Raw genomic sequence first — 18,682 nt, 5'->3', positions numbered from 1 at the left:
GATTCATTAAAAGTCAACCCAAAAAAAAAAAAAAAAAAAAAAAGTCAACCCATGGGGCTTCCCTGGTGGTGCAGTGGTTGAGAGCCCGCCTGCCGATGCGGGGGACACGGGTTCGTGCCCCGGTCTGGGAGGATCCCGCGTGCCGCGGAGTGGCTGGGCCCGTAAGCCATGGCCGCTGGACCTGTGCGTCCGGAGCCTGTGCTCCGCAGCGGGAGAGGCCACGGCAGTGAAAGGCCCGCGTACCACAAAAAAAAAAAAAAAAAGTCAACCCATGGCAAGTTGGGTCATCCTCTCTATGGCTAACCATAACTCCCGTCCCCTTATACCAGGGTTTCTCAAACTTGGCACTGTTTAAATTTTGGGCCAGATAATTCACTACGGGGGCTGTCCTGTGTGTTGTAGGATGTTTAGCAGCATCCCTGGCCTCTACTCACTAGTGCCAGTAGTGACAACCGAAAATGTCTCTGGATATTGCCAAATGTCCAGTGGCTGGGGAGGGGAGAAAAGGATATCCAAACTGCCTTCCCCCCGCCCTCTCCCCACTGTTAAGAACCACTGTATTACAAAAAAACATCAGGCCAATGGATGTAAGCTTGCTTTGCCTTTCCCCTGGCTGCTGTTGCTTCTTGGTCTAATGCTAGCTAGCACACAAGTCCTTCTTTGTGTATCAGGCATCCAAATGCCAGGTCTCTCACGGGGGAAAACATTTGTTGGGTTTTTTTTTAAGCCCCACAAAAACCTTACAGTGTGCAGGAGTGGGAGATTTGAATCTGGTCCTATTTCCCATCCTCCAACCCCAACCCCCAACCTCAGCTCTGCCCAGCAGGAGACCGACCCTCTTGGGAGCGCTGACAAGATAGCTTAAGCCCTCATCACTTTCCAAAGCATCCACTCAACCCACCAGAAATTTACTTACTTTCCCCAACCAAAGAGTACCTCAAACCACCAAGGGAGGAGGTGTGATGGGAAGACAAGTTAAATGATGCCTCTTCAAGAGAAGGGATCATTCAAAAATCTCTGCATTTGTTAAGACTCCCCCTCCCGGGTTTCTCTCCTGGCCCTTGCATCCCTCCACAAAGTGATTTAGCATCCTGAGCGAGGAACTGAGGCCTGAATCGCTTGGCATTCTCCAGCTTCCGTAGGGCCATGGCTATATGTGCTGCCGCTGTGTTTCTGGGTTTTTTTAACTGGGTTTGGGGTTTGATTTTTATTTCTCTGGGGGCTTTATTTTTCTTGGCAAATACTAAAAATCTCGTCAATGTAATTTCTGTGGTTTCTATTCAGCTTGGGTTTCATGTTTTAAAATAAACAAATTAAAAAAAAAACAAAAAAACCCAAATGTGGTAAAATGTTAACATTTGGGGACTGTGTGTGCAAAGCACATAGAAAGTCTTTGTACTGTTTTTACAACTTTTAAGTCTGAAATCACTTTATGGTTGCACGACTTGGTAAATTTACTAAAAATCACTGAATTATATACTTAAAATGGGTGAATTTTATGATACTTAAATTATCGTAATAATTTTTTTCTTTAAAAAAAAAGAACCTCTGTGACCCTCTGGTACTAGAGGTCAAAGATGACAGCTACAGTGTCAATACTGCTGAAAAGGGACTTCCCTGGTGTCACAGTGGTTGAGAATCTGCCTGTCAATGCAGAGGACATGGGTTCGATCCCTGGTCTGGGAAGGTCCCACATACCGTGGAGCAACTAATAAGCCCATGCGCCAGAACTACTGAGCCTGCGCTCTAGAGCCCACATGCCACAACTACTGAAGCCCTCACTCTTAAGAGTCTGTGCTCTGTAACAAGAGAAGCCACCGCAAAGAGAAGCCAGCGCACCGCAACAAAGAGTAGCCCCACTCGCGCAGCAACGAAGACCCAACGCAGCCTCCCCCCAAAAAAAGAATTAAAAAAAAAAAAAAAACCTGCCGAAAAGAAGCCTCTGAGAAAGATACAGGGAGGGAAACTCCCTCAGCAGTGATTTGTTCTTCTCTACCCACATTCCAGTTTTCAGCTTTGGTTAACAATTCCAGGAAACCAGGAAAGATCCATGTTGGTACCTACAAAGCATTCGGTTACAGGAATGTTGTCTCTGTAAAAAAAAAAAAAACCCAAGGATTTCCCAGCAGCACTTTCATTTCAAATCTATCAATACTTCAAAATAGTCCTTTCCTTTCTTTCTTTTTTTCCTTCTTTTTTTTCTTTTCTTGGGCTGTGCCGCGAGGCTTGTGGGATCTTAGTTCCCCGACCAGGGATCGAACCCAGGTCCTCAGCAGTGAAATCGCTGAGTCCTAACCACTAGACGGCCAGGGAATTCCCCTTTCCTTTATTTCTAACTGTGTGTATACTAAAACAGAAAGCCCACTCTGTACTGAGCAACTACTGTGCACTACTGAGCAACTACTGTGCAACTACTGTGTTGAGCAACTACTGTGCACAAGCTACGTGGCCACTTCAGATGTGGCTTGTTACCAATTCCATCCATCACCTTTCAGACATTTAGTTTAAATGTTCTTCTGTGGCATGTAGATACCATTAACAAAAAAATTCTTCAGACATTTTACGATCAAAGCTTTAAATCTCTAGCTTTCAGACAAACTGACATACCACCTTTTTTTCTGTAAGTGAATCTGTATTTTATTTTAGACCCGGATTCATTCCTGTCAGGCTGGGATCCTGAACTAAATTCCATGCTAAGTTTAAAGACTTTAAAACTTGAGATATAGTTCGCATACCATAAAATTCACTCTTCTTTGGTACTTTGTACAATTCAGTGGGTTTTAGTATATTCACAAGGTTGGTCAACCATCACCACCAACTAATACTAGAACATTTTTACCACCTCAGAAAGAGCCCCTATTACCCATTAGCAGTCACTCACTATTCCTTCTTGCTTTCCCCCTCTCTATAAGAACCTGGTAACCAATTATCTACTTTCTGTGATAGACCTCTTTTTCTCTTTATATTTTCCTTTGGAAATGGTGTTCATACAGATTAAATACAAATTTCACTTGGTCATAGATTTTGGTAAAATATGTATCATTAGTATACAACATCAGCATTACTAAATCTCACCATGAGAGATTAAAGATAATTATTTTTTAATACATTTATTTATTTATTTTTGGCTGCATCGGGTGTTCATTGCCGCGCATGGGCTTTCTCTAGCTGTGGCGAGCAGGGGCTATCCTTCGTTGTGGTGCCAGCTTCTCATTGCGGTTGCTTCTCTTGTTGCGGAGCACAGACTCTAGGCGCACGGGCTTCAGTAGCTGTGGCACGTGGGCTTGGTAGTTGTGGCTCGCGGGCTCTAGAGTGCAGGCTCAGTAGCTGTGGCGCACGGGCTTAGTTGCTCCATGGCATGTGGGATCTTCCCGGATCAGGGCTTGAACTCATTTTCCCCTGCATTGGCAGGAGGATTCTTAACCACTGAGCCACCAGGGAAGTCCCAAAGATAATTATTAATCTAGATAAGCTTATCCATGATTATCAAAGTCATACCATCAATACTCTTAACAAGAAATATGTACATATTATATATAATACATATTACATAGACACATATTTATGTATCTAGCTCACATACAAATGAGCTAGAGGGCGGAATGACAATATCTGAACAATTAGCCCTGTGGAGAACGGAGACACAAAGACACATGATAACCTCCAAGTTCAACTTGAATGGAGAAGACACCCAATAAACATTCAATGCCACCTGTGGCCTAAGTGAATTCTGTGACAAAACTACCAGCAATGCTAGATTCAGAAACAAGGCTCTCCACCATATGAGTGCTGGTATGGCCATGATCGTCTGCCCTCACATGCCTGGATGCCTGTGCACTCATCCCTCAGACACTGTCAAGACAGGTGCTACCCAGCCTCTTTCACTTTCAGTCCAGACACCCCAAGTTTCATGGGAGAGACACTGTGCAGCAACACAGAACTGGCTGTCAAAAGATCTAGCTGACACCCAAAGCACGGCCTCCACTTTTCAGGCATCTCTGCGTCCCAAGAGGTAGATAAGCAGCCAAGAAAAAGGAAGGCAACCAAGTAGAGTCCAGTGTTATAGAATCACCCTGTACTACTGAGTATATACCATATGCTAGCTGCCATACCAAGCACTTCACATACATTACATACTTCAATCTCACAACTGCTCTGAGGTAGGTACTGTGATTATCCCTCCATTTTATAGATGAGGAAACTGAGCTTCAGAAGTTACAAGAGCTAGGAACTGATGAAGCTGGAATCTTAAACCTGTCTGTGCTCTTAACACTATACTGTCTGGAGGTATACAAAGTCATAAACCAAAGCTATAACCAAGACCACAAAGGGAACTGTGCCTTTGTATAACCCCTGTACTAGTTAGTTAGAATTATACAAATTCTGCTTGTTTTTTTTCAATAACTGTCTGTAATCAAGTTCCAAAATTAGCACTTTGCACAATCCCAATTTTTATAAAAAGTCAAACATTAACTAAAAATACAAGCTGGGGGCCTCCCTGGTGGTGCACTCGTTAAGAATCCACCTGCCAATGCAGAGGACACGGGTTCGAGCCCTGGTCTTGGAAGATCGCACATGTCGCAGAGCAACTAAATCCGTGCACCACAACTACTGAGCCTGCGCTCTAGAGCTCGCAAGCCACAACTACTGAGCCCGAGTGCTGCAACTACTGAAGCATGCATGCCTAGAGCCCGTGCTCCGCAACAAGAGAAGCCACCACGATGAGAAGCCCGCGCACCACAACGAAGAGTAGCCCCGGCTCGCTGCAACTAAAGAAAGCCCACGTGCAGCAACGAAGACCCAACGCAGCCAAAAATAAATAAATTAATTAATTAATTTAAAAAAAAATACAAGCTGAAAGAAATATGGCAACAACAAAGCACAAGGTTAAAATATACAGGCACATGCCCAACTCAGAACAAATTAGGAACTAAATTTCTTCCAACCACAGAAATGAACCATGTGTAACAAAAATAATCATAAATCTCATTATAGGAGACACATTGGAGATTTCCCTTAAAACTGCCAAATGATAAATATTTACTTTTCAAATTCAAGAAAACTAAACTGACTCCAATTTAGAGTACCTTTTACAATTATTGGAAAAAATCTGAGATAGGCAACGCCAGTGGCTAGTTACCAGAGTTTAGGGTTTTAAGGTCACAGGCTAGATTCCCAGTGTGGTCTAACCATACTCCATGCCCCACATGTGGTATGTCTCTTGCACTTCCTCTTGAGAAAATTTAAGATTTGATCACTGAGGCAGGAGAAACACCTAGAAAGACCTGATAATCAGTCCCAATCAGCAGGCTAAATAAGAAGTATTGTTGATGTAAAAATAATCCCCTGGACACTGCCACCAAATCCTCTTTTTAACCATATACTCCATGAAGCCAAAACTGGAGCTGCTATAATTTAGGACTTTCTTGTCCAGTCAGATAAGAAGTTGTGTGCTAATAACAAATAAACACTCAATGTTCACTGCGTGCCAGGCCCAGTTCGAATCAGCTTACATGCATTAACTCATTTAATCCCTAGAAGTATGAGAGGACATTGAGACACAGAGATGTTATGTTATGCCACTTGCCCAAGTTACAGAGCTGAGAAGCAACCCTGAGCAGTCTGCCTCCAGAGTCCACGTATTTACCTACTGAGCTAGTTGGATGGAGATCAGAGTCCATATATTTAACTACTATGATATATTGGCTGGTGCCCAGCCAAGACTCAATCACTGTACAGGTAACCAAACTGCATAATCAGATCATCAATCCTTACAATCATTTTTTAAAAATATTTTATTTATTTATTTATTTGGTTGGTTGTGCCGGGTCTTAGTTGCAGCAGGCGGGCTCCTTAGTTGTGGCATGCAAACTCTTAGTTGCAGCATGCATGTGAGATCTAGTTCCCTGACCCAGTATTGAACCTGGGCCCCCAGCATTGGGAGCTCAGTCTCAACCACTGCGACACAAGGGAAGTCCCCCTTAAAATCATTTTTAATTCTCCAGAATTCCCCAACTCTCTGGTGAGTGAGAATCTTCAATTGTTGATTTACACACATTTTAGAATTCATTTTCCTTTCTGTTTCCCACCAATACCTCTACTGAGGGCACTCAAGAGAGGGTACTGAAATTGAGATTTCCAGAAAGAATGGCATGACTCAAGCCACAAGTTATACAGCTGAGCTCTGGCCAGGATGCCACATTCTCTTCAGTGAAGTAGTTTTAGGGTGAGGGTTTAGGCAACGCCACAAGCCTTGCAGGTTTAGGCAACGCCACAAGCCTTGCAGGTATTTATAAAGATTATTTTTTTTTGTTACCTGGAAAGCACACAATTCAAGTACTGAAATGTTTCATACAATATTGCTAACAACTTAAATAAGATTCCAACAAACTGAGTCTCAGCTCATTTTTTCCATCATGGCCTCAACAAAGTCTTTCCCATCCCCCAAAACATAAGCGTTCCCTATTCATCTCATTTTAATCACAAGGACGGATCCTATTTAAGATTTGGCTTCCTTCACATACCTTCAGAAATACCCTGGCCGTCCTGGTATCTTCAAAAACTCAAACTCTCTTAAGTTTGTTGACACAAAAAAACACTATTTCATAAAACTTCATGTATTCTACAGTCTTCATTCCACATACTAGAAAAAGCCAGTGTCTGAAGGAATTTTCATGTTAGGTGATAACAGCATCCTTTTCCCTTGCACTTTATAAAGTCAGGCTGATTCTGTCATGTAGCCAAGTCATCTTTAGTAAAGAAGGTCACTGATGCTAATAAGGTTGAGTAAAAACTGCAGAGAAATGAATTATTCTCCCAGAGCCCTTTTATAAGGGCACTTTAGTGACTATTTGGTCAAACAGAAATAGGCAACAAACATCATACCTGCAAATTTGAGAAAATAAAATGCTGCAGACCAAATGACAACGGTTTGAGAGAACTAGCACAACTGGGCAACCATTGAGAGATATTCTAACACAATGCTTCTTACTCCTCTCCCCAAGTCCCAGTGCAATGGCACACAAAGAGAAAGGAGATAATAGTCACTCTCAATCCTCAGGGACTTGGACAATAAAGAAAGCCAAGGGTATATGACACTGCTAGAAATACCTTTCCCAGGAAGGGATAGAATAAAAGGTTCTGCATCTCACAGTGTTTGCTGGCTTTATACTTCTCCTAGACAGAGATGGTGAAGGTATGAGCTGACAGACCTCTGTAGGAAATTACTTTCCCAGACAGACAGCTGCTGGCTAAGTGATGCCCTGATGAGTCCCCTTGGCCACCATCCTCAGTACTGCTGCAGAGCATCCTACTAGTTTGATGTCTCCATTAAGGCACTGGGAAAGGGCTAGAGGGGCCTTAGTTATCATCCTGAACAACCTCATTATGCACACATACCCCACAGTATCTGACAAACCAAGCTGACAGAAGCCTCCTTTATCCCCTTCCCCAGACTTATAAGTATCAGTCAATGATAAATAAAAGACATTTCACATCAAGAGTCAGGATAGTGAAGAGTTATAAAAATCTCAACCCAAAGCATTTCATAGAACCCTCCTCAGAAGCATATACACAGACTACTCAAAGGTGCCCTGTAGATGGTGACTCAGAATTCATACTAATTTTGTCTATAAGTAAAAGTTGGACGGAAGGAGAATGGATGAATAGACATCTTCCACAAACACTTGCACCTTACTCCAAGGAGTAAGGACTTCGTCCCTCACATTCTTATGTCTCTCATAAGATTTTAAACTGCTGTGTTATTGGGAGCTTGATCCACATCCATTTCCTTAAGGAAAATCCAGATATAAAATTTTTTTCCCCAGAATTATGATTGGAAATTACTTGACATGAAGAAGAAGAAGAGGAGGAGGAGGAGACGACTGTCTAATTTCAAATGCTTACTAGGTATCAGATGCTATGCTAAGTGTTCTGTATACATTATGCACCAAGAGTCACTAGTCAAATTCTATGTTATTCCTCAAGAAGTTTCCCTAACCACCTCATCTAAAACTGCCCTCATATGCATTCTCTCAATACCCTGCTTCATTATCTTTATAGCACTTAGCATTATCATATATTATTTTAAATTTGTCTACTTGCTTATGCTCTGACTTCTATCACTAAAACAGAAGTTATATAATCTGTCTCGTTTACTGCAGCATCTCCAGCATCCAGAAAGGTGCCTAGTACACAGCAGGCACTCGTGAACGCATGATCTCGTTTAATCCACTCCAGGGTCCCATGAGGTACTGGTAACAGAGGGAACTGAGGCCAAGGGAGGTTAAGAAATTTGCCAGAGACAACCCAGCTAGGAAGTAACATCTGACTATAGAACCTACACTCCTCTTTTCTATGCTATACTACCTAATTACAAAAATCCCCCTGAATATTCCATTCTCAAAATTTTTCTCATCAGAATGATTTGTATACATCTGAGCTGTGGTAAAAGTTGTTAGAAGAATACTGACTGGGTCATGAAGTCTATGCAGTTCAGCGAGAGGATTCTATTGCATGGCAGTGTTAGCAGTGTGACCTCTGTCCCATGGCTAGGGGAAGAATAAAAATCTAGGAAATCGGGTTGACTGAATAAGGATATGGTGATATCTTATTAAGAAATAACTCCAGGGCTTCCCTGGTGGCGCAGTGGTTGAGTCCGCCTGCTGATGCAGGGGACACGGGTTCGTGACCCGGTTCGGGAAGATCCCACATGCCGCGGAGTGGCTGGGCCCGTAAGCCATGGCCGCTGAGCCTGCGCATCCGGAGCCTGTGCTCCGCAATGGGAGAGGCCACAGCAGTGAGAGGCCTGCGTCCCGCAAAAAAAACAAAAAAAAAAACAAAAAAGAAATAACTCCAGTGAATACTGAAAATGTTATCGGACAGAATTTGGAGTTTATCTGAGAGAACACTCTATGGAATCCATGAGTACCACATAATCTCTGTCACCTTTCTTAGTATGAGATTATAAAGTCCTAGAAGACAGAGGCTGTCTCTTATTTGCTCTCCTGCACAGAGTGACATATGCAAGAGCATGGTTACCCGTCAAGACATTCTATTTCACATCTAGAAAAATTCTGGCCTTGCTCCTGCTTTATTCTGGTGTCCCATTCACTGGGCAAAGGTCATTCATGAGGGATCTGGGAGAGTGTTCAAAGAATGGGTGGGAAGGGTGGGGGGAGATATGTCTATAGGCCACACCCCCTTGACACTGCTTGTGTAAATGAACATTTTTCTAGATGTACCTCTAACAGAAATCCAGCATTATGATAATCCTTATTTTTAAAGAAGGCTGCCCTAGTTCTATTTGACATTACTCTTTAGGAGGCTGGATACTTTAGATAGGATTTTTTGGGGGATAGAAGGAAGAGGCAGTTAAGACACAATATGGTTATTTTTAAGATTATATAGCTCTGATAAAAAGCAACATCCCTCTAGGAGAAACACACAGTTGGGAGAATGATACTAAAGAAATGGCATCTGCCATGGCTCCCCATTTATGTTTCTACCACTCACAATATTCTTTAGTACAGTGTCAAAGGATTTAAAGATTACTCACTGATAAAGACAAGATGCTTATGAATTAAATGAATGTTCTCAAATTAGGACAGATTGCTAGAATGGAATCAACCATAAGCTACAGACTAGGACTTTTATTCCTCTCTCCAAATATTGGCAGATAGCATTTTCTGACACATAATTAGTATCTGTTAAATGACTGACTCAATGATGGACACTGAACAAATCAGGCAACGAGAACTCTGTGAAGGGGATATAGTCCTATTGCAGTCATTTTCTGAGGATCTAACAGTATTTATACTACTAACAATAGGAATGGATACATCAAGTTTCCTCTAATTACTTCTTGATCCCAGAGGATTTAGAGCATGTCATCTCCATTGCCATAAAGGGGGAACATGGTCAAAGAAGGGAAAAAGTTAAGTGTGATGAGCCATGCTGAATGGAACAAAGCTGATGAAAGGGCATTCGGCTATGAAAGAGAAACAGTTCTCATGCAATACTACTCTTCTCTGGCAGAACCTTCTTTTAAGATTCTGGGTGCATCGCAATCACAATGTTAAGCACAGGCAGTGGGTACATAAAAATCAAACTGTATCTCTAAGCTTCTTTCTCCCACTTTACAGATGGAGGAACTAACACACCACAGAGAAAACAACTTTCCCCAAGGAAACACGATGACAAGGATTCTATCCATTTCATAATTCCTCCCAAAGCTACCAGGCAGCGTTCAATTAAAGACCCAGATGACAGTTCTAGGTGGCAAGCTAAATACATCTAGGTGTTTAAAACATAAGGTAAGTACAGATTCAGATTCACCAGCTCTGACTATATGCAGCTAAGAACTTGAGTACGAAACCCCAATTTGCAAAGAACAATGATGAATGCAAAAGACCCCAACAATCAACAACTAACTCTCTTCTCCCCATTGGCCCTCTTCCAAAAGTAGCACTTGCAGGCAGGACCTGAGTGCCACAGGAGTTGCCATCAGTGGTCTTCACCCTAGGTCTGGGTGTTAAGTACTGACCTAGAATTCCTGTGCCAGGAAGTTCCTTCAGATCACAGACAGGCAAGGATCATTCTTTGCATCTGGATCCCAAGCTCAGTCACATCCCAAAGGGAAGCACTCCAGACCTGTCATTTTTTTCCATCTACTGTCCTTGGAATATGGTGCAACTACAACTGAATGCTATTTTTTAAAATACACTCTGTGCCCATTAACTCTTCTAGAGAAACCTTCCCAGCTTCTTTTAAAGTTTCTCCTGGTTGGAATGTGGTATGCTCCAAATACATATTTCTGGTGCCTTTCCAAAGTTTAATCATTTGAAGCCCTCCCTCCCCATACATAAAAAATATATCCTTCCAGCATCATTTGACCGAAGTATAAAGCAACCTGGTTGGCCTCCATGCATCCGATGGCATCTTCCAAGAGTGAAAACTCCACGCAGACATAGCCATAGTCGTAACCTGGGGACAGCATTTAAATACAGACGGGAGTGGTGTTAGTGCCTTGAAAACACAAAAGACACACTTAAATCCCCTGTTTCTGAACCCCTTAAACACAAGCCCTCCCCATAGCCCCCCCCCTCCCCTGTACTAGGCAAAGCTGCTACCCCAAACAGAAAAAAGTACTGAAGGAAAGTCTGGATGTTTCTGGACTTAGAAAGTCATTCCAAAATGGCCTTTTCTATTAACCAAGAAGATTCTTTGCCCTCTTTAGCACTGTTGATCTGGTGAGGGTGCCCCAGAATTGGGTAATCCCACAGAAAGTTCAAAGGGGGACCCGAAACATTTTAACCACAGGCTGAGTCTTCTGGAAAAACAAGGTCAACAAGAACAGGAAAGTATCTGGAAAAAAAAATGTATACCGAGAGAAGAAGGAGAAGCAATTATCTCAAAGCTATACTAATAGTCACCACTTATCAAGCAGAAACCACCTTCAAAGACAGAAGTGCTGACAGACTGAGGCAACTATATACCACAGGAAGCTTCTGGTTGGCAGGGGACAGACCATATCAGGTCTCCTCTTTTTTTCCTTGTTTCAACTCAAGTCATAAGCCAGCTAAAATCTTTATGAAAGGAAGAAGGTGTAAAAGCATAAGTAAGTACAAATGGCTGGGTCCAAAACTGTGCTTATGCACAAAGTTGGGGTAGGCTGGGGGAGAGACAGGAATTGTTAGCAATCAGTACATGTTCAAGAATTGTATGTACCATCAGAGCACAAAACACCCTTCACCATTTTCCTGAGCAAGTGTCATTTGTGACTCTCGTGACCCATGAGCTGGGAAGTCATGGGATTTACAAGCTGACAAACTCTAACACTAACCCCATCCTATAATTTCCTTGATACTGCCACCATATGACTACAAAAATATACTTATTAAAGCAATGCTCCACAAGTGGCTTCCATGTTTCTGCCACTCTACTGCGTCACAGGATAAAGAAGTTCATCTTTAGGAGTGACACTGTGCAGATGGAACACCAAGAAAAAGATGTGATTTGCTCAAATAAGAAATAAAACTCAGGGGCTTCCCTGGTGGTGCAGTGGTTAAGAATCCGCCTGCCAATGCAGGGGACACGGGTTCGATCCCTGGCCCGGGAAGATCCCACATGCCGCGGAGCAGCTAAGCCCATGTGCCAGAACTACTGAGCCTGAGCTCTAGAGCCCGTGCTCTGCAACAAGAGAAGCCACGACAATGAGAAGCCTGCGCACCGCAATGAAGAGTAGCCCCCGCTCGCCACAACTAGAGAAAGCCCCGCGTGCAGCAATAAAGACCCAACACAGCCAAAAATTTTTTAAAAGACACAAATAAATTTATTTTTTTTAAAAAAAGAAATAAAACTCAGGGAAAGAGTAACCACACAAAACCTAGGTCAATTTTGAGCACAAAGTATATATAATAATAGAAAACTGGTATCATTGAATCAAGGTAATAAAGGCCAAAAAAAGAAAAAAAAAAAAAAAAGGGAAAAGGAAAACAACAACAAAAAAGCTAGGGCAAGAGAAAATATAACTTAAAAACAGACCAAACTTGGTGAAATGGGTTGGATCCCTTGTCACATGGAATGAATGGCCTGAAATGTTTTATTATGATATAGGTAAGGCTTTAGATCTGTTACATACTCCAAGTTCATTATGAAATGTTACAATGGTATAATTTGATTCTTCCTTTGAATTTTAGGAAATGACCAGGAAGAAAAGAAAGCTACTAGAAATCTCAGCACCCCCTTAGGTGGACAAACTTTCTACCTGATTTCACAGCTTTGCCCAACACAGATTAGAACTAACCCCTGGAATCTCTATTTAAACTTACCACAACAAAATCAGTCTTCTCTAATTAGTAACTATTTAGAGAAATGAAACTACTTTAGAGAAACAGTATATGCATTTGTATATACCCTATTAACAGGAGAAATTGTTTTGTTACATATTTCCTTTCAAGTGGATTTCTTGATTCAACTCAGTGAACATCTCATACATAAAACATTCTGCATTTTGTAAAGGGCTCTGAGTGTTCTTGGGAAACACTGCATAAGAGCAGAAGCAACTAAAGTGCCTTTTATCACCAAGTATCTACTGTAAACATTCAAATGTATGTCCACAATCAGAAAGGGGCAGCCACAGAACAAGCAGATATACTCTCAAGTGTATAGCAAACCCTCTCCATAGCTGCCAAAATGAAAAACACAGAACACCAACACCAAATTGGCAAAGCCCTGAGTTTCCCTTCTGTTCTTAAAGAAGTAACGATTGTGGCCCAGAGGAGCACACAGAATCTATGTGCAGAAAAAGAAAGGATTCATGGCAACATTCATACTTTGCTAAAGAACAAACAGACTTTGATATTAATGTCACTGCAAAGGAAAAGATACTAGAGGAGACATAATGAGCATCTAGAGCAGACATAATGAGCATCTAATAGCATCTCTATACATTCCTGAGATATTATATGTTGACAATGTACTTCAGATATAATATTTAAATTTATAAGCCCAACATTCAACTTCTTCTGCCTGAAACTTTATGAAACAAAAACAGAAATTTAAAGTTTAGGGAATTCCCTGGCAGTCCAGTGGTTATGACTTTGTGCTCTCACTGCTGGCGTCCAGGTTTGATCCCTGGTCAGGGAACTAAGGTGCTGCAAACCATGCAGTGTGGCCAGAAAAAGCAAAAAAGTTTAACTATAATACCTAAAACTTTAAAAATAAATAAATAAAAATTAAAAAGGACCCAATCTTGATCCAAAGCATTTTGTGTGTCCAAGACACAGAGTTGTACTATAAGGATTTTCATAAATTGCCAAAACGGGTGATGATATCAAGTAATATTTACAAAGCACTTGTAGGTGCAAGACTGTATTCTAAATATTTTACATATAGTTAATCCTCACATGACTATCCTATAAGGTAAATATTATTAACCTCATTTTACCCATCATGGGGAAGCAGTCAAAGAAGGAACAAGTAATTGTTCAAAATCACCTCAATGGTAAGGAGCAATACCTGGCTTCAAACCCAGTCAGTCCAGACTCAAACTGATGCTATTAACCACTACACTGTATAAATTAATCTGATTTCCAACCTCCATGGAGCCCAATCACAGAAAGGATCCCACATGCCTAAGCACAGATAAGACTATGTCTACAGTTAAGAAATATTGAAATTTGAGCACAACAGTTATTTTTATTCTAAAATATCTATGGCAGAACCATTGTGAGTGGGCCTGACTGTGCAAGTTAGAAAGCATTCACTTTCATGGACTGAATACACTGGCTATCAAAATTCTTCTGAAAAGACAAAACCCCAAAAGTCTTGTTGTAAATGATGGCTATAAAAATTACAATATGATAAGATACTTGATATAGTATATTGAATATAGTATATTTTAAAAACTTTAAAATTGAGAACAATTATATAAAATGTGTATAGGAAAAAGAACTAGAATTAAATACAATGAAGTTGCATCTAATTCAGAGGTCAGAGACAAAAGTCAGCATATGAGATGAAAACCATGCATTTTCAATATCATACTTGAACACCCCAAGGTGAAGAACAACATACCATCTCTCAATATAGGTTAAGTCCAACACTGCCAGTTTTTCCTCCAGCGTCGCAACAGATCACTTTTCTTTTGGCTGACACCAGATGAAGAGGTTGGCTTGCATTTAAGGGCCATAATGTATGAAAAATATATCACTTTAAATGACAGAATCACAGCCAGCATAGTGAACGCTCATACCCAGAGAAAACTGGAGAGACCACCTGAAGTCATAGCCGAGTCACACCCCACCTCTCATGCTCACTCCATGAGAGGGAAAATGGGGTGTGGGGTAGGGGAGAGGAGTTGAGCAAGCACAAGTGAATATACAGAAATCTGAAAATGATGTAATGTGACACAACTGTAAACAAAAATGATTACAGTGGTTGTATTGAGCTAATTGTGATTTTTTTCCTTTAGTTCTCAAATGTAATTTTATAATTCACAGAAAAAGTTCTAGTAGACACAGAAGATGTTCCACTCAGAGACCTAAATGTTCTGAAGACTACCAACCAACCTTGCATTCAGAATTGCTAGGAACCATCTGGAATCATCAAGATGGTAAACTCAGTGTTAACAGTCCCACAGACAAATTCTCACCTAAAAAGAGTAATAAAAAAACCTCTTTTATTACCTTTTTCTTCCATCATCACATGCTGGGAAGAAACCTGGTGGGCTGATGGGTCTTTGTGGCTTATTTGTATGACTATTAAAAAGCATATCTTTCTCCATTTCCTAACCTAAATGTATAGATTTCTCATAGAAATGTGAATGCTCCTTATACTTTTTTTTTGCAGTTGAGAAGGATGAGAACAAGGCAAAGGAAGGAAATCTATAAAGCTAATATTAAATTTTCAATTCTTCTCCATCTTCATTAACCATGTGGTTGCCTGTTCCCCAAAAAAGTATCTGTGATAATAGCTAACCAGGTGCTTAGGGGAAAACAAGGTACAGAAAACAAAGCCCTGATGAATAATATCCAATCCCAGAACTAATTCTTTAGTCTCTGTCCCTAGAAAAGCTGACTCAGTGATGCTGACAAACATGGCCCTTGATCATTCAAGCCAACTGTTAGTCTATACCAAGCCCTGTTTTCGTAACCGTTATACACCAAGATTTTTATTTAGGCAAATGAGATGAGCAGCCCTATATTCAAACTGACCAAGAAAAACCCAACTAAACATAAACAAGTCCAGTTGAATTTCCCATTAGGAGAGTACTGGTTGACTTTGAAAAAGGCCAGAATATACATACCAACTATGAAATGTAAAAAAGAATCAGGATTTTAAAGGACACAGGCAGAGGGAAAAATTAATTTTTTAAATGTTATTGGGTATCTTTGAGGAAAAAGAAAACACAGGGATTTCTCCCTTTAAACAAGGAGTAATATTTCTGTGGAAACAAGCATTATGAATATAAAAAGCACCATGAAAAATATTAATAGAGATTCAAGAGGGCTTAGTTCTATCGGTCTTGTTTTCCTAATTCCATTTCACTGGGAATATAGGTGTTTAGAAGAAAAGTAAAATATTATCAGGTTAGAGATTTTAACAAAAGTCAAACAGAACTGATCCACGTATCTGAATTCCCATCAATGGAAATAACATGACAAAGGAGGCCTGTGTGAAAGATTTCCAACAGGTACTTTGCTATGTTAAAACCTCAAATGAGTATGTACCTGCAGCTTTCATTAGGAAAATTAGGAAAATATCTGACTTACATGTCAAAATACCATCTGGGAAGAATGAAATTGGCCTATATGAAATCATCACTTTGACATCTTATAAGCACTTTCAATTCTCTCTCCTTCAACTATGCATATAAGGATTGCTGGTTTATAATAAGACAGATGAAACTACGAAGATATGCACTGATGATTACTTGCTAAATTTTTGAAAACTGCATATGGTTCTATTTTTATCTAGCTTTCCATCTGCACCAGATGGTTATTTTTGTTTAATATTTTTTATTGGTTTGTATTTTCAAGTAGTTTTCAAAATCCAAAATTAATCTTAGGGTCACTTCATCCTGATGATGGTTCTCGGGCCCAGATTAACATTTGTTAGGAAATTCTCACCCTTATTCAACTCATTAGTTTCCACTGACATTTACAACGCTATGTGAGCACAGAGGAGGGGAGTGTCCTAGCCCTCAGAGAGGTTAGCCTAATGGAAGAGTTATGACAAGTAGATAAGCATAGACCATCTCAAAATGCTATGTAAGTCAAAAAAGGGAACTTTTTTTTTTTCTGAACTATAATTGACAAATAATATTGTATTACTTTTAGGATACAACATGATGATTTGATATATGTATATACGGCAAAATGATTACCACAATAAGTTTAGTTAACATCCATCACCATACACAGTTACGATTTGTTTTCCTTGTGATGGGAACTTTAAAGATCAACTCTTACTGCAACCTTCAAATATCCAATACAGTACTGTTAACTATAGTCACAACCCTGTATATTAAATCCCCAGGACTTTTTAAAAATCTGGGAACAACTACTCTTTTTAGAGCCAATGATCTAGTTCAATTTTTGTTCACTTGAAAACAAACAAAAAAACCTACAGAGCAACCATCAGGAATAAGATCTGAGTTTCTCCCCCCAGCTAAGAACACTCCAACCTGACAGGAAAGATGGTACAGGAGTGGCAAAAGGATCACCCAAGAGAGGAGTAGGATCAATGCTGAAGCAAACTGCCCATGCAGAGAGATGATGCCAGAACAATAGAGGTCCCAGACTAAGTGGGGGAGGGGGATATTTTCATTTCTGTACACCCAACACTAGCATAATACCCGGCACGCGGTGGCGCTCAGTCAACGCCACATCACTTGTAATGAGTATCTTCACTGGAGCAACACACAAAGTAACTTCTACAGTTATGTACATAGGCAAGAAGCTACAGCTAATTCATCATGTGCCCTCAGGCAAGGCACTTCTCTCTGGGCTTGGGTTATCTCATATGCCAAGTAGCAATGATGGTAACTCCTTTGCAGGGTGGTTTCAGGGGTGCATGAGATAATACATTTCAGTACCCCTGTGCTTCTATTACAAAGCACTCTCAGGGACTAAAGATGAGACAGCTGCCCCTGTATTGCTGCTAACTTACTGACAGCACTTGTCCTCCATGCAGCCATTTTAAATTACAGGACTGGGCTTCCCTGGTGGCTCAGTGGTTGAGAGTCCGCCTGCCGATGCAGGGGACACAGGTTCATGCCCCAGTCCGGGAAGATCCCACATGCTGCGGAGCGGCTAGGCCCGTGAGCCATGGCCGCTGAGCCTGCGCGTCCGGAGCCTGTGCTCCGCAACGGGAGAGGCCACAGCAGTGAGAGGTCCGTGTACCGCAAAAAAATAATAATAATAATTTAAAAAAAAAATAAGTAAAATACAGGACTATTCTTGATTAAGATTTACCAAAACCTTTCATCAGATATGCTTGTACATTGTCAAACATACTCATTGTCTGATAAACAAGGTGAGCACTGTCTAGGACTTGATATTAATCTGAAAGCTAAAATGAAAAATTTTCTAAAAAATATAGAATTTTAAATTACTTACAATTATACCAACAGAACACTCTACTCCCTCAACATAACACCATTGCATAGTTTTAGAAATTAAAATTAAGTATGTCAGAATTTTTGACAAAAATTTCTTGAGAGGATCTACTCATCCAATATTTTATTTCCAAAGTTAGCACATACATGTTAACTAATGTTAACTAATACTTTCAGGTTGAAGAAACATATTCCAATACTTACACAAATATTATTTAACCACCAATTCACACATAACCTCACACATTGCTACCAGGAATTTTTGTAGCTTGGCTAATATTTTCTTCTTTGATTTGAAGACAAGCAAAGGCAGGAAATCATTTAATTTGTGACACAAATTCAATTGCTCGGTTATTAGGAAAAAACTAATGAAGCTTAAGCTTCATTTATTAAGCAATGATTTTCCTACCCTGTCAGGGACATTTGATTCATTTTTGAAAATGATGTTATCTAAACAACAAGGTCCTACTGTATAGCACAGGGGACTATATTCAATGCTTTTGATAAATCATCATGGAAAAGAATATTAAAAAAGAATGTCTATATGTATATAGCTGAGTC

At 40.5% G+C, this 18,682-nt stretch overlaps 1 protein-coding gene across 3 annotated transcripts in view; it reads right to left on the bottom strand.

Moving 5' to 3' along the window:
• Window positions 1–18,682, bottom strand: part of RBM6 (RNA binding motif protein 6) — a 107,445-nt gene that overhangs the window by 48,560 nt on the left and 40,203 nt on the right. For 2 of the 3 annotated variants that reach the window (XM_060022531.1, XM_060022532.1), the window contains one exon: window positions 10,910–10,983. The exons of the other annotated variant lie outside the window; for it this stretch is intronic. In XM_060022531.1, the coding sequence (XP_059878514.1) occupies window positions 10,910–10,983 (74 nt within the window). The remainder of the gene's footprint in view (window positions 1–10,909; window positions 10,984–18,682) is intronic. 3 annotated transcript variants of the gene reach the window in all.

Source organism: Delphinus delphis, chromosome 10 (genome assembly GCF_949987515.2).
Source record: "Delphinus delphis chromosome 10, mDelDel1.2, whole genome shotgun sequence".
Classification (NCBI taxonomy): Eukaryota; Metazoa; Chordata; class Mammalia; order Artiodactyla; family Delphinidae; genus Delphinus; species Delphinus delphis.
Note: the sequence above shows the minus strand (reverse complement) of the source record. Positions and strands in the feature narration are given on the sequence as shown.